The sequence below is a fragment of the Balaenoptera physalus genome (genome assembly GCF_965194825.1).
Source record: "Balaenoptera physalus genome assembly, chromosome: 11".
NCBI lineage: Eukaryota > Metazoa > Chordata > Mammalia > Artiodactyla > Balaenopteridae > Balaenoptera > Balaenoptera physalus.
In genome coordinates, this window is record NC_138896.1 from 75,705,016 (window position 1) to 75,721,809 (window position 16,794).

Below are 16,794 nucleotides of genomic sequence, written 5' to 3' on the forward strand. Positions count from 1 at the left end.
GGGGTTTGTTTTCTTTTTTGATGAATTTCTGAGTCTTTTCTATCGAAGTCTGAGTCCTAGTGATTCCATTGGCCTTGCTCACTGGAGGTTTTTGTGCTTGTTTGTGTTTGTTTTCTCTGTGCGTGTGTGTATAAATTTCAAAGCATTTAGCTTGTCTAAATTTTATTTGTGTGGGTTTGGTTAAAATAAACAGTACTACAACCCAAGAAAAAGCTCCATCTCTAAATCAACATGATTTCCAGTGGCCCATTTATTTTATGGGGCATTTGAGAAATAACAGATTCCGGAGCAGACCGTGCGTCGTCCTTCTGCACTGGTGGCAGTCACGTTTGACCTGCGCTGCCATTTCAGGGCGATGGTTTGCTTCAGGCTAAGTGCTCTCTCTCCAGGAGTGTTGACTGAGCCAGGGCTCCCAGAGCTGGGGATGGCAGGGCCTGTAAACCCTGGTCAGTGTCAGGGTTCGGGGAGCTCTCTGCAGAGCGTGAGGCACGTGCCTGGCTCCTGGGGTGGGGGAAGTTATGTAGGGGCTCCCGGGAGGGAGGCTGGCTGGTTTTGGGAAGTGAAGGTCAGCATGTGGGGAGATGAGCAGAAAGGGTGCTGTCACCTTTCTCTAAGCCCGAGTTAGGGCTCTGGAAGAAAATCAGGCTGCGAGGGTAAATGGTGCTTTCTGCCCTGCCCCTCCCTTCCTGGTCCTGACCAGTAAGTGTCAAGCCTACGCATCTTCTGAGCCAGGAGGCAGAGGGATCGGGAATCCTTTGAAAAGAGCCCTGGGTTTGGAGCCTGGTTCAGAGTCCTTTGTCCTGTTTACCCGGCATGTGACGTGGGAGCAGTAATGTCACCTTGTTGAACCTCGGTTTGGGCCTTTGTGAGACGGGAGTGAAAATCCTGGTCCTGCCTGTGCCGTAGGAGGCAGTGAGGCCTGTGGGCAGCGAATGTAAAGACACTCCGAGGGCTCCAAATACACATCCCGATACCAAAGGGGTTCGCTCCGTTCCTGCCGGGGAAGAGGACCATGGCCTGATGCGCTCCCCTGCGGGAAACCAAGTCAGCCCCCACCCGTGCAGGCGCAGACCCTCTGGAGCTGCTGGAGGTTGGCTGGGGCCCAGGGCCAACATGCTCGTGGGTGAGGGGCTGCTCAGGGCGGTGAGGGCTCGGGCTGCGCCTGTCTCGGAGCTTCCGCTTGTCCTCTTCTTTGTGTCGCTACATCTGTGTGAGCCCCGTGGGGGCAGGGAGGGAGCCGGGGGCAGCACCGTTGCTCTGCAGGCAGCACCCCTGGTGACCCTTTCTTCTGAATGCTCTCAGCCCTTCTGCTTCTCGGCTGCCAGCACTAAGAGAGGGCTCCAGGCTGCTGCCCAGGGAGAGGAACAGAAAATGAGGAAGGGACCACTTCACAGCAGTGGGGTGTCCTGCATCCTTCTGAGCCACTGCGGAGCCTGGGGAGACTCGAGTTACAGCTGCGGTCAGACGCAGCGCGGGGCAAGTGCTGTCCTGAGGGGGGGCAGGGTGATGAGGTGGGGCCCGGGGAAGACAGACGGCGAGGTCTTCACCACATCCTGTGCGCCAGCTTCTCCGCCGAGGGCTTAGTCCTTCTACCAAAGGCCCCCGTTGTACCCCTCGAGGGAGCTGCTGCTTCCAAGGCTCCCACTTCCCATTTTTGTTGGACTTGGACTATTAGAAATTTTTTCCTTCTGTTGTGCTGAAAGCAATCTTCTGAAACGTCCATCCACTCCCTGGGGCACACAGCGGGTCTGCTTCCTCTTTCCCATGGCAGCCCTTCCAGAGGTTGAGGACCAGGGATGTGGCTCTTCTGTGGCATCTCTTCTCCGTCTGACCTCCTGTTTGCCCTTCCTCTGCCCCCTGCCCACCCTGCCTTTCTTTCCTGAACGCTTAGGCAGGTAATGTTCACCTGGTAGGTGGTGTATCACCTGGCCCTGCAGGAAGGTCCATATTAGCTGAGAAGACAACGGTGGATGTGCCAGACCTAGGGGACCACGTGGAAAGGGTGGAGGTGAAAATGACCAGACTGTAAAGTGGAGGGTGGTTGGAGGGACAGCAGTGTCAGGCTTCATAGTTGCTTTTCCAAATGGTGTAAGGAAGTTGGGAATTGTATCAGGACCCTGTTATTTTTTTACTCGCATTTTTATTGATGTTAAATCTAGTCCATCACCCAGGGCTTACTGAATACCTTCTGACCTCCTCACCAGATTTTCTCCTTATATGATCTCATCTTCACACATCACTCCTAGAAAACAAAGCTGATGGTGACTCTCTCTTATCAAACTTCTGTTGGTTCCCCATTGCCTACGGGGAAGCACGTCCCTTAGTTTGGGATTTAAGGCCCTTCCTGGACTGACTATAAGCTGATTTTTTTTTTTTTTTATCCTTATCCATTCCTATGTTTACTCTCTTCCTCCTCGGCCTCCTGTGTGCCCATGTGGAGGTCCTTAGGAGGGTGGATTTAGGAGCTGGATGGGCTGGTGGGACCAACCTCCCTGACCTCAGTTGCTGTGTAATGAGGGTGATGCCACCCTTGCCTCGCCGTTCACGCTCTCCATCCAGTGAGGATGACGTGTAAGGAATTGCGCTGGGCTCCGTTAAGGACACCGCTGAGGAGGCTGCAGGAAGAGGGCACGCATGTAGATCCACGGCTGGTGTCGGTGAGCAGAGCGCTGTGGTGACTCCAAGGAGGGCAGAGCTCTTCGGCTGGGGTAGCCAGGGAAAGCTGGGTCTCGACAGGTGAGCTGGAGTTCAAAGACGGGAGAAGGCTGCTCAGGTGGACAGAGTTCTGTGGACAGAGGCTCACAGGGTTGGGGAAGCAAAGAGGAGTGTAGCCAAAGTGCAAGGTGTGCATTTATGAGAAGGGGAGATAAAGCTGGAATAGCAGGTCGGGGAAGGCTGGAAGGCCTTGAGTGCCGGGCCAGGGTGTTTGACCTTGATTCCCGAGGGCACCAGTGAGGAGCCCTGAGGCATTCTGAGCAGGACGACACCATGGTGGAGTCCAGCTGTGCAGGGCTGGTGACCAGCCAAGAGGGAGGCAGGCCCTGAGGAAACGCTCCAGCTCCAGCCCCTCCAGCCGCCTCGATGGGTGAGGTGTGTGCAGACTGGCCAGCGTGAGACCCTGGGGAGTTGTCAGGTCCAGCTGGCAGGGAGATTCCTCCCTGAGAAATCGCTCCTTACGGGACATAGACCTGGAGGGAATCTAACGACCTGAGACAGAAACTCCACCCCGTAAGCCTGTAAGTGATTAGGGAAAATGGCAGGCTGGTGGTGGAGGCTGCTCCTGATGGTATCCACAGGCTCAGACGCATTCGTTTCAGGCTTCTGGCCAGTCCCAGGAACCGTGGGCTTTCTGTCCTGGTGCTTTCTGGCCTCTTTAAGGAGGAGGGCTCGTTTTGTTGTGTTATGTCTTTTTATACCTCGTCTCCTGTGTGCCTGCTTGAAGAGGGGCTCTCTTGGAGGAGAGAGATGTGGAAAGAAAGAAATGGACAGCATTGTCCATTCCCACAAGGAGCCTGCAGTCTACCCGGTAAGCGGAAATGAATGTAAAACAACATAAATTTGCATTTGATTAGAGCAGTTACGTTTTCCAAACATTTTAACAAATTTTTTATTTGGAAGTAATTTCAAATATACAGAAAAGTTGCAAGAATAAGAATATCTTAGTAAACAATCCAGGTACCCTTTACTCCAATTCACTTAATATTCTATTAATATTTTATCTTGTTTGCTTTTTAATTTACCTATAAGGGGTGTGAACAGGTTTTTTAAAATATTTTAAAATTCCTTACTGTTTTTAGTTATTCGGGGGCTCACATTATCCCAGATTTGGCCCGTGAGGTGCTTCTCATGCCCCCATCATGTTTTGTTTTGTTTTGTTTTGTTTTTTAAGCACTTTCTTACTCTCTTAGTACTGTGTCTACCCTGCCCCAGTCCTGGAATCAACCATTTCTCTGAAGACTACTGGTCCTTTTAATGGGAAATGGTAATAGAGACCGAGATCTGGGTGCCAGGTATGCTCATAACTACCGGGTATGGGGGTATCTTTGTTTCTAGATCTTTCCAGCAGAGCTAGGAGGTATATGCATTTACATACACGTACCTACCTTTATACGTGTAGTCATATGCATACATCTTTAGAAATCATGAGTTCACATCAGTATCCCAGTTGCATTCCATCCCCAGAGGGCTCTTTCTAATGGTCCCCTTCCCGTCTTTCTATATCCGTCCTTCCACAGAGAGAACACTGGCTCCCAACTGCATTTACGCATTAACTCATTTGTGAAATCCTGTAATACGTCTGAAATAGTTTCAGCATGGTTTCCTCCATATCACTACAAAAAACCAAACTGACTAAAAAGAGTTGAGCATTTGTCTGTGGTTCTGCCCTTCCCCCAGTCCTGTCCAAGATGGAGAGGATGCAGTCAAATGTTCATGAACTACTTGAACTAGTTTTGTCTTTCTCCTTCAGGGTGGTTATGGTATTCATTTGAAGTACAATCAGATTCATGTGTTTCAGTTCATTTCCACTTTAAGGGTACTTTTCCTCCTTCCCATCCTTGTTGATTTAATTAAAAATTTAATGTGTAAAATGTTAACATGATTCTAAACGTCAAAATTATAGAAAGTGTCACTCCTACTTCATCCCATCTGCTCCCTTTGTCCCCATCCCTTACTTTGTGCTTTATCTTTCAGATACATCCTACAGTAGTGTTTGTTTCCTTATTTCCTCTTCTTTTGCATCCAAAGGGTAGCACAATATATGTGCTTTTTTGTCCAAGCACTTCTTAAAATCTTTTTTCTTTTTTTTTCCCCTTCTGATCTGGAACAGGTAGGCTTCTATCACATGTGAGTTGTCAGATTTCTAGTCACTTGTGAAAGTCTGACGGTTTCTACCAATAGCTTTGTTAAATTAACTTTTATAATAGTGACTGTTATTTAATCCCTTAGTAATAGGCTTCTAGAATGATAAATTCTTAAGTGAGATGGAAAACTGGTTTTTTCATCATCCACTGAGGTTGATAAAGATTCAGTGGACTCAGGTGAGATTTCTTGGGATGCAAGGTTTGTTGTGATGGGAACGAGTTATTTTCCACTGAGCAGATAGTGGTACAGGGTTGATGGGGCACTTGCTGGCTTATCAGGGTCACTCTGAGCCCACTTTGATCCCATGTGTCCTTTTGTGCTTCCCTCTATTCCGCTGGCATCATGCAGCTTAGAGCCCATTCATAGCGGTTTGCAATTTTTCTCCTTTTGGTACTTGAGAAACCTCCTCCAATTGCCTTTTATTATTTCCAGATTCAACAACTAAATGTTATACATTTGGACTTCACAATTGTACAGTGCTTTGTGATGTTCACAATAGCATCTTATTGAATGTCTGACTTAATCCCTGTGAGACAGGAGAACAGGTAGCATGTCTGTTTTGCAGGTGAAGAAACTGAAGCTCAGAAAAAGAAAGTGACAGAGTGGGGACTAGAGTCCAGGTCTTCTGACTTAGAGCCCAGTGTGGTCTGGGAGGACCGATGGGACAGCTGAGTTTATCACAAACTCCCTTCACCTCCACCCTGTCTCAGAGCCAGCAGAAGGAGATTTATGCCTTGTCAGTTTCAGTTCTGTCCAAATCAGTAAATGTTACGCACCTGCTAAGTATTAGGCCATTCAGAACTGTCTAAAATCAGTTCAGAGCATTTATATTAACAGTTTTGTTACATGAACAGTTATAATAGTGATTACTATTTAAAATAAATGGGCTACAAGCCAGGACTTCGCAGCGTTTTTTTGCTTTAAACATTTTAAAAAATATATTTATTTATTTATTTGGCTGCATCGGATCTTAGTTGTGACACGTGGGATCTTTCGTTGTGGCGTGTGGGATCTTTCGTTGTGGCATGTGGGCTCTTCGTTGCAGCATGTGGGCTCCAGAGCATGCGGGCTCAGTAGTTGCGGTGTGCAGGCTCTCTAGTTGTTCACGTGGGCTCTAGAGTGCATGGGCTTAGTTGCCCTGCAGCATGTGGGATCTTAGTTACCCAACCAGGGATCGAACCCACATCCGCTGCATTGGAAGGTAGATTCTTAACCACTGAACCACCAGGGAAGTCCCATCAGCAGTGTTTTTTATTCTCAGAAATTTTAGTCACAGTAGGATTTTACCTCTGCACGCTTTGCTGTGTCCCAACAACCAAGAATGTGCAACAGTGATGCAGCTTGTTAGAGAGAGGGGTTTTGTATGTCTAATGTAAAAAAACTTAATGAAATATGATATTAAAGCAAAATCCCCTGTGAAACTTAAGGGTGACTCTTTTGCTATCGTAGTAATTTTCTTTTTCAAGAACTCAGATGATATATGTAACCAAAATAAGAATACCCTGTTTGTATATAATCATGTGAATTGAATACTCTCAGTTCAGAGTCAAAACATGCAGAAAGATTTGCGCTGGGATACTTTTGGTAAGCAATAGAATTGAAGGCCCACAGACTTGGTCTTTATAGCGTATTTAAGAGAACAGATTACATGATGCATTTTCATATTGACACGTGACACTCCAAGGCCTCCACTTGTTCAAGAATGAGATTCTGGTTCAGGTGTGACATTTTCAAAGTTCAGATTCATTTGGTGGACCTACCCCGGACTGAGTTATGCATGGCCGGTATCTCAGGAAGCCAGGGCTGAGAAGCCCCACATCATTCTCAGGGTATGGTTCGCGTGAGCAGCAAGATGCTGCCTGCAAAGGCCTTTCTATTTTGAGAGGGAAGGTGTTCTCCCCAGGAGGAAAGGTCCTGGGCTGAGAGTGCAGAAAGCTTCTCTGGTCCTTGATGGGCTTCGGCTCCCCACGCGAACCCCCTGGAGTCAGCTCCCCCGCGAGCCGGGCTCGGGATGCCCCACAGCCTCGCCGCCTCCTCACTTGCCAGTGGGTGAAGGTGGGACAGACCAGCCCTAACAGAGCCAAGGACAGATCCCAGGGCATCTGAAAACTGGGTGATGTAAGGGCGATGAGGTTGTCCTTTCTCACGGGACGGGGGGAGAGGGTGGCAGCTTGGTGAAGATTCCGGTTTCTTACCTGAAGCATCAGTGTCACTGGGTGTTCAAGTGTCTGTTCAGCCCATCGACAGTCCAGAGGTGGGGGGGTGGGGAGAGATAGTAGAGGTTGGCTTTTTAGGTAAGCAGATCACCTCCCCTTCGTCGCTTGGCTTGGGCTGGGTTGGGTCAATGAGGTCCCTGCAAGGGAGGTGTGCTGGCTTTGGGCTGGAAGGAAGGCAGACGTAGGGTCCGTCCGCATTCAGCGCTCTGTGGGCAGAAGCTGCACTGCCTGTCGTCTCATCTGCTTTCTTAGCTGCTTTTTAATCGTACTTCCTAAATCCATAACACGCATAACTTGGCTCCTGGAACAGTTCACGGTTGGAAACGCAGATGGTTCCTTGTATATGAGAATTGGGTAATCATCCACCTGACTTCCTGACTTGCCTGAGCAAATGTGGGATTCTGTATATACGCAGAGATCCAGGCTTGCAGACGGGAAAGGTAGAGTAAACAACGAACAGTTGGGAACGTTTCCATGTCTGCCAGAGCCTTGGCAGGGCAGGTGTTCCCATAAATGGGCAACACATCATACTGCCTTTTCCCCTTCTATAGGGAGGACTTCTGGGGAAAAGATCATGGCAAGAAGCGAGGGTTAAGAAAGACAGCAGTGCTTCATGGGCGCTCCATTTCCTGTCTGGGAAGGGGGGACGGGGCTGTGAGGTGGGTCTGCTCTGACCCTGTCCTCTGCTCTGGCCAGAACTGCAGCGGGTGGGGAGCTGGGGTCTCAGGACTCTTGGTTTGGACAAAGGGGCCGATACACATTAGGAACGCTGAGTGTTCCCTCAAAGTATGGAAGAAGCCCTCTGTGACCACAGCTTGGCCCTCGTGAATCCTTTCTCTCTCAAGCGTGATGCCGGCTATCTGAGGAGGCTCTGGGGAGGTGGGACATCTCTGAGTCCAGGCCCCTGGTGGGGGGTCACGGGCCTGCCGTGACGGGCAGCTCATGGTGTTTTGGGACTCGGCTTGTTGGGAGCACAGAGCTCCTGAAGGGAGTTCGTTTTCTGAGGGACGGTGCATGTGCGTTGGTGTGGTCTCTGCAACTCTGACCCCCACAGTCTTGCTTGGGAAGGCACTGTCGTGTGTCCTGTCCACGTGTGTGGCCCCCATTGCTGTGCTCATGTGGCTGTGCTCGGTGCCGTGTGTCCTGCTGCAACACTCTTGTGCAGCAGGGCAGACGGCTCTCGGCATGGGTACCCGGCGACGTCCTGACCTGTGCCTGTTCTCTTTGCCTCCCCCAGAGAATTCTCAAAGGAAAGGGAGAAGGCGAAAGCACGGGGAGACTTCCAGAAGCTGCGGGAGAAGCAGCAGCTGGAAGAGGATCTCAGGGGCTACTTGGATTGGATCACCCAAGCAGAAGACATTGATCCCGAGAACGAAGAAGAAGGAGGAGAGGAGAGCAAACGAAATAGTAGGTGGCGCCCCTCCTGCTCGGGACCAGACAGAGCCCGTGTGCCCTTCAGACGCCCGTCCACGCAGGTGTCTCTCCCTCTGACCCGGTCTGAGACTGAGGCCTCCTCCCAGCCCTCCGGTTCCTGGGCCTGCACATCAGCGAGAGCCGTGCATTTACACCAACTCTGGATTTCTGCCTGGGGTGTGGGCTTTAGATACGTATCTCGTCTTGTGGCTTTATGGTCGGGGAGGGTCAGCCGGATGTGCCAGTTGCCCCTCTGGAATGGAGTAAGCCCCTTCTCTGGGGCAGGGGTGCAGTAAGACACCCTTGCACCAGAGGAGACGAAGTTGTGGTTCCTCCAATTCAGAGCGAGTTATTGGAAGGGACCTTGAAGAGCAGGACGCCTTCGTCCCTTCTGCTCCTTGAAGTGGCTCCCACCTGCACCAGCCAGGGGACGCCAAATGCTTAGCCCATCACCGGCCAGGAAGACAACAATTCGCTGTTTAGGGCGGTGTTAGGAGGCATGTGAGCCAGCGGGGCCGCTCCGGAGCCCGCCCAGCCGGTACCCGACACGGGGACACCAGGCATTGCTCGGTCCACCCCTGGAATTCATTGTCATTGTCAACCGAAGCATCTCTTTCATCATATGCTTTTCTTGCTCTTACTCTTCCTGAGGCCATCTGTGCCTCAGGTAAAAGTGGAAATTGAAGTTCCGCAGTGGAGTTGACTAAGGTGTTTGTGACGTGTTTCAAATCTAGACTAGTTGACAGTAAAGACCGAGGGCGCTGGTCCATTGAGAGGCCTGGGGACGCAGGTTAGGCCCCGCCCCGTGGAAGATGGCTGGGTAGGCACCCCCCCCCCCCGAGCGGAGCCCCTCCAACTTCATGCAGTCAGCCCTTCGTTCAGCAAGGCTGGGTGCGGGATGCTGGGTGGACTCGTGACGGGGGGGTTGGGGGGACGTGGTTTGCTCCTTCTGGGGAGGGCGGGCCCGCACACAGGTGAATGCAGCACGAGGAGACGGAGATGCAGGTCGGGCGAGGAGGCAGGCAGTGTGCCCAGAGGAGGAAGGGATGGCCTAGGGGTCTAGGGCATAGCTGTGGGCTCACGGGACCTGGGCCTTGAAGGACAAATGGACCTGAGATATGTCAGGAAAAGCAATCTGAGTTGAGGCAGTGGTGTGAGAAGGACGTTGAGGTGGGCAGACAAAGGCTCGGGGAGGCTGTGATGGGCTCTTCCTTCAGCTGGAGGCCCGAGGGTGTGCAGGTGAGGGTGGGACGAAGCAGGGAGGGTGGCCGAGTGGAAGCTGAGGCTGAGACCCAGGGTGGAGGGGATTCTTGACCAAGACCGCCTTCGCGATTCTCCAAGCCTGGGACTCTGTGAGTCTGTGCTTCCGTGGAGAGTATTTCCTGTCATCAGGGTTGCGCACTTGACTCAGTCCTGTATGCTAATGGTGGGGGGAGGCCGGTGCATGCAGGCCCCCTGCTTCCCAGGCTGCACGACTGCCTCCTCAAGGAAAGCCTGGGGGTCGCCCCCTGAGGCCGAGGAAACTGGGGAGATCTCTAGACTAGGTTTGTCGACTATGGGATGAGAGTTTCTAAGTGGACGTTCATGTGAGTTCCACACCCGTTACGTGCCCGCTTTGTGATGAGGTGTAAGGAGTGTCTGCGTGTCTTCGGCACAGCTCTGCCTGGGGCGTTCGCACCAGAATCCCATGGCCTTCGCAGAGCTTCTGCCCCTGCAGCATGGTCAGCACAAGCCTGCAGCTCAGGGCTGCCTGCCCCCCTCTTTCCCTCTTTGTTCCCAAGCTGCGGTGTTGACGCTGCCCCGCAGAGGACCACCAGCCCCCTGCCCTGCTCTCCTAAGCCCAGCCCGTCACCTGTTATGTGTAAACGGGCAAATGTCTTGTCCTTTCTCTGGAGCAGAGTACCTTGCTCTGCCAGCGTAGGTGTGTCCTGTAGGGGCTGAGCAGGGCCCTCTTTTGTAGGTGGATGTCCTTTCGTCTCCTCATTGCTCCACCTCTAGAAACAGACAGCTGTCTACCTTAGCGGAGCCAACATCAGTTGTGCTAGAACTGTTTCTATGGCCCGTGATTTGAGGAGTAGGGATTTTTGCTGGACTTGAGCCATTGTCTCCCAGTCATCCTGAGGGTCCACTCTTGTGTCCTAGCCCATTTCCTGTGTCTTGCCACTGCCTGTAAGGGAACGTCTAATGGCAAAATCAGTGCCTCTGCCTTTGGAGACCTTGCCGTGGTACCTTAGTGTGAGACAGAGTGGAGAAACTGGCATCTTAACCCAGGGCCTGCTGTCCACTGTGGGAGCCCAGAAGGGCACGGGGGTGCGGGCTGTGGGGGAAGCAGGGAAGGCCCCGCGGAGAGGCCGTGCCCCTGCTGCGCTCTGAGGGTTGAGCAGCCTTTGGCTGTGGAAGGTTGGCGGGGGAGTGCTTTTCAGGCTGAGGAAATGGCATAAACAAGGTGCAGAGGTACACATGTTCAAAACCCTTAAGTGCATTACTTAGTAGAGTAATCAAGGAAGGAAATAAAGCCCCCTTAAAAGTTGCAGAGCCTCAGAATTCACTGTGCGACCGGTGCTCCAGTGCCCAGAAAGCTGCGCCGTGTCTCAGGGACGTCAGCATCGTGGCTTCTGCTCTGCGCAGTGATGTACAAGTGAACACGCAGGACCAGCTAGGTGCTTGGTCCAGAATGGCACCTCCTTCCAGTGCCCCCTGGCTTTTCAGTGGCTCCTTTGCCAGGTGCTGGGGTGTCCTGTGGAGCGAGGCTTACAGTATTCCCCTAGTCGTCAGAGTCCCAGAGCCTTGACGGATGATGGTTGGAAATGAAGATGTAAATCCCAGGCTGTGGGAACCATGTTGAGTTTTAACTGATTTGAGAAGAGACCCCAAGCCTCCTCCCCAGGAGCACATTCCCCGCAGCCCAGACCTCCTGGAGGAGCAGTGCTGTCAGCGTTTCCCTGGGGCCTCCCGTGGCTGCCAACCGTTTCCTCCTTGCCACAGCCAGAAACACAGGGGAGAATGGTTCACCCCGGCCCACGTGGTCCTCCTCACCAGCGAACAGTGGCTGACTTACCAGCTGCACACACCAGGTCTGGTCTCTGTCACCTGTTGGCAGGCAGTGAAGTGTGGGCGTTGCCACTGTCCTCCCCGAGTGTGTGAGACTCACCCCGACCCCAGCCCTGCCCTGCATTCTCTCTGGAAAACGGGTGGGGCACTCCCTCGGGCTCCCGACTGTGTCCACACTGCCTCAGGATGCTGACTCCATCGACTGTCCTTTCCAGTTGGGTCCTGGATGCACTGGGACAGTTTCCTCCCAGACATGGAGGAATTAAGTGACAGTGTGAGAAGAAGCCTCCCTGATGGCTGAGACTCAGCCTAGACAAAGGGGACTCTTGGAAGCCATTAATAACAGCAGGTGTCATAAGCCCAACGAAGGCAGGGGCGGGGCCCGGGGGCATGTTGATGTCCCTTCTCTGGAGTTGGCTGCAGTTGAGTTTGGTGACTTGGAATTTGGACTGGAATATTAGGCACATCACCCAACATCTCTGAGCCCCAGTTTCCTTGCCTGCAGGAAGGGGCAAAAACTATTTGCCCACAGAGTTGTCATGAGGGTTAAATGTTCGATAACCGGTGAGAGTCGTCATAGCTGTCACAGTACTTGCTGCTGCTGTTGTCCTTAAACTCCAAGAAAACTTGACCTAAACAGAATTCTTTTTGGAGAATGACTAGATCTCTACTCAGCCTCAGGGTGAGGACCCCTTTTAGGGTCATGCCTGTACTTTCGTGTTGAAGAACTATAAGTTCTCAAGTATTGATGGAAAACAAATCTGTCGACTCGGTCGCTTTCGAGATATGGTAGCACAGCCTTCTGGCCCTTGAGGTCCATTTCTAGTGTGGTGATGCTTGGTGTCAGAGAACAGATGTCAAATCAGGTGCTTGGAGATGCACTCACATTATCTTTTCTCTCTGATCCACTAAATGTCACTGTCTGCATCTGCAGTACCCAACTCTGGCTGTATTGGGTTGGCCAAAAGGTTCGTTCGGTTTTTTTCTGTCAGATCGCTCTGGTAGCACTTAGTTGTCTTCAACTTCGTTCAAAACAATTTTGTTAGATTGTATGTGACAGCTGTCACATCAGCGTGCATTTAAAAAAAGACATCAAAATTGGTGAATTTTTGTGTAGCCATTTTAATACTGAAGATGGAAGAAAAAAGCAACATTTTCGGCGTATTATGCTTTATTATTTCAAGAAAGGTAAAAATGCAACCGAAATGCAAAAAAAAAGATTTGTGCAGTGTATGGAGAAGGTGCTGTGACCGATCGAATGTGTCAAAAGTGGTTTGTGAAGTTTCACGATGGAGATTTCCTGCTGGACGATGCTCCACGGTCAGGTAGACCAGGTGAAGTTGATAGCGATCAAATCGAGACATTAATTGAGAACGATCAACGTTATACCACCCGGGAGATAGCCAACATACTCAAAATATCCAAATCAAACATTGAAAATCATTTGCACCAGCTTGGTTATGTTAATTGCTCTGATGTTTGGGTTCCACATAAGTTAAGCGAAAAAAACCTTCTTGACCGTATTTCCACATGCGATTCTCTACTTAAACGTAATGAAAACATTCTGTTTTTAAACAAATTGTGACCGGCGATGAAAAGTGGATACTGTACAATAATGTGGAACGGAAGAGATCGTGGGGCAAGCTAAATGAACCACCACCAACCAACCAAAGGCTGGTCTTCATCCAAAGAATGTGATGTTGTGTACATGGTGGGATTGGAAGGGAGTCCTCTGTTATGAGCCTCTTCTGGAAAACCAAACGGTTAATTCCAATAAGTACTGCTCCGAATTAGACCAACTGAAAAGAAAGCAGCACTTGATGAAAAGCATCCAGAATTAATCAACAAGAAAACGCGTAATCTTCCATCAGGATAATGCAAGACCGCATGTTTCTTTGATGACCAGGCAAAAACTGTTACAGCTTGGCTGGGAAGTTCTGATTCATCCATCGTATTCAGCAGACATTGCACCTTCGGATTTCCGTTCATTTAGGTCTTTACAAAATTCTCTTAATGGAAAAAATTTCAATTCCCTGGAAGACTGTTAAAAGGCACCTGGAACAGTTCTTTGCTCAAAAAGATAAAAAGTTTTGGGAAGATGGAATTATGAAGTTGCCTGAAAAATGGCAGAAGGTAGTGGAACAAAAGGCTGAATACATTGTTCAATAAAGTTCTTGGTGAAAATGAAAAATGTGTCTTTTATTTTTACTTAAAAACCAAAGGCACTTTTTGGCCAACCCAATACGTGACAGTCACCTGGGGAGTGAGGACGCATCCTGGTGCCGTGCCCCACCCCACGCTGATTCACTGGTCTGTGATGGCACCCACGCATGGCTCCCTGGAGGTTCCAGTGCGACACCAGGGTTGGGGACTCCTGAATGCCAGCACGCTGAATATCACACTTGGAAGAAGACAGAAGGAGAGACATTCCTTCCTTTATGCCTATCTGGTAGCTACGGTGACAGGTAGCTCTGGCTTTGTGCGTCCACAGATTATGCACAACGCCATTTCCCTAAATTTCCTGATAGAAAGCTGGTGTTACACAATTAACTGAATGGACAAGATTCCCTTGGAAGTTAGTTCCTAAGCATTTGGGAAATTTTCAAGGATAATTTATTTAACTTTGTGCTGAGCTTCAAGTTTCTTAAGAAACTCTGCCAAATCTCAAAGTGATTTTTTCAGACGTATGCAGCTGTTTCTGAGTTAACAATGGAGTTTTGCTGGGGCCATTAAAATCTGAAAGCCTAAAATTCTATTTTAAACTCTTCTCATTGTCAGCGATTAGTTTTTTAAAAAAATAGCATTAAAAACAATGAAATCCTTTTCAAGGAAGCTCATTCTAAAATTCTGGCCAGAAAGGCAAGGCATTTTACTGTGGGAACTATGAATGATCAGTAATCCCTGTAAGTGGGAGTATTTGATGCCCAAAGAAAGAGAGGGGAGGATACCTGAAACTCCAACTCTGACCACTGGGGAGGGCCTCTGTCTTCTCTTCATCAGATCAGCTGTCCTGGAGGCTGTGAGCATTGTTCCTGCCCGCCTCGCACTGGGAAGCTGCCCCCTCAGTGTACAAGGTTGTCATAGCTGGCACCTCCCTTCTGCACATGCCACCTTGATGCCTTTTACAATGTTTGATTTGCGGGGGTGGGCAGAAAACCAGAGATGGCATAGCTGTTTGCAAGCACAAGGCATGGGAATTTGTTGGTCCTGTGTAAAAGGTTGTGTCTTCAAATTTTGATTTATGAAACTGCTTTCATCACAGTTAAACCACCTCAGGGTGCAAGTTCAAAATGGAAAACATTCAAGTAAAAGCTGTAAAGCAAACAGCAGCAGTTAGAGCTGCATATGGTAAACATGCACCCAGGACAACTGCCCTCTCTGGAGAGGGCCCAGTGCTGGAGTTACGGGAGACACCCCCTCCCCTGGGTGGTACTGGGAGCCGTCGTCTGCCCCGGGGCTGGCCTCACGGGAGCTGGTGGGAGACGGACTTGGGGATGGTTGCCCCACGGGCACTCCAGCCAGGTTTGTAGAGTCCCGACTCAGGGTGGTGTTTGTTTTTAATATACTTGGATTGCGTAAGCAATATTTGCCCACTGCAAGGAATTCATACAGTATCAAAGTTTAGAAAATAAGACCATTCCCTCATCCCTCTTCTTAGAGGGAAGCAGGTGTGGCAATGGGGGCCTGTTCCTTCCGGCCTCACCTGTGCACATGAGAACCTGCATTTGCACACACGGCACGCTCACTGGTCCCAACCGTTAGATCGCCCAGCACAGATGGTCCTGTAACTTGCCTTTTTCACTGAACCGTGTGCCGTAGACATCTTTCAGTGTTTTTGTAAACAACATTTTGGCTCTTTTCAATAAGTGGTCAGTTTAAATCCGCGGCAATGGACTGGGTAGTCTATAGAGCACATGGAGTCTACAGCAGTTGTCAGAGTTGCAGTTTTACACTTGTTTGTGTGATTGTCTGGTAGCTCTCTTCCTCTGCCATGAGACTGGGACGAGACTCCGTGGGGGCAGGAATGGGGTCTGCTTCTGTTCTGCACGGGGTGACTGGCCCCTGGCACGGTCTTTGTCACACGTACAAGCTCGCAGTGGTTACTTGTTGAATGAAATAGCACCAGATAATCTCCATCACATGCTTCCTTTGTGCCAGACACTGTTGTAAAGGCAGTGGGTACGTGAGTCTGTTATTCCTCACACAGCTCCGAGACCAGAACTTGACAGAGGGGGAAGGCGAAGCGCAAGGGAGTAAGCAGCCTCTCAGGGCCGCATGCCTGCTAAGTGGCAGAGCTGGGATTCCAGCCAAGCTTTTGCCACAGTCTGCATGTTCGCCACCACTCATCCCCCCAAATGCAGCAGTTGTGTGACCACCCGTGCCCTTCGTCCCATGGGAGCGATTACCAGGAAGGGTTTTGCTGGGTCCCAGAGGAGGCCCACGTCAGAAATGTACGTGTTATGCCGAGTGGCACCACTTCCCCTTCCCACCAGTCGTGTGTGCAAGTTTCCCCCATGCCCTTGCCCACCCGCCATTCCTTCCGCTGCCCTTGCATTGCCCAGGGGCGTGTGGCCTCTACTCCAGAGTGGCCATCGTATCACAGAGCTGGATGGGGCTGGAGACCCTAGAATCATTTTCTTGTGACCCAGTGGCCACAGGGGAGTTGTCATGTTTGACTACGCCTCGCCAATGCTTGTATCACTGTATTTCACCATACTTACAATTCACCTCTTAGAACAACTCTGTGAAGTGCAGGTCCAACTGTTATTAACATCTTACAAGTGAAGAAACTAAGGTTTAACACCATCAGGTACCACGTCCACAGTCATTCAGCCAGTAAGTGGCAGGGCTGGGATTAGACCTGGTCTGTCCAGGTCCAGAGGCCACCACTTGAACCCCGAGTGTCCTGCCTCATATAGCGATGCTGACTTGACTCACAGAGCCGGTCAGTACCCAAGACTCCTGCTGAAGTGCCCTCTCCCTAACGCCCTTCCTACAGGGGAAGCCAGACCTTGGAAACCTTTGTCCAGAGTGGGTTAGTTGGTTGTTTATTTAGGACAGGTTTTCAAAGACCGGCATTATGTATACTAGCTACAGAAGGTGCACGTCTGCTCTCCCCGTCAGATCCCGAACTGTAGGTTTCTCCGTGCAAGGAGGGTAGTTTTGGGGTTTGTGTATCAGAGCCCGTGGATGGGGCCACCTCTGGCGTCCTCGGGCCTGCTGACGTTGCTGTTGCTGCCCTCTACTGAAG

The 16,794-nt window shown here is 50.6% G+C and overlaps 1 protein-coding gene across 9 annotated transcripts in view; it reads left to right on the forward strand.

The window, feature by feature from the left end:
- The window catches only part of CACNA1D (calcium voltage-gated channel subunit alpha1 D), a 319,798-nt gene that overhangs the window by 205,720 nt on the left and 97,284 nt on the right, over nt 1-16,794 (forward strand). For all 9 annotated transcript variants that reach the window (XM_082414398.1, XM_082414397.1, XM_082414400.1 and 6 more), the window contains exon 9: nt 8,317-8,486. In XM_082414398.1, coding sequence (XP_082270524.1) covers nt 8,317-8,486 — 170 coding nt within the window. The remainder of the gene's footprint in view (nt 1-8,316; nt 8,487-16,794) is intronic.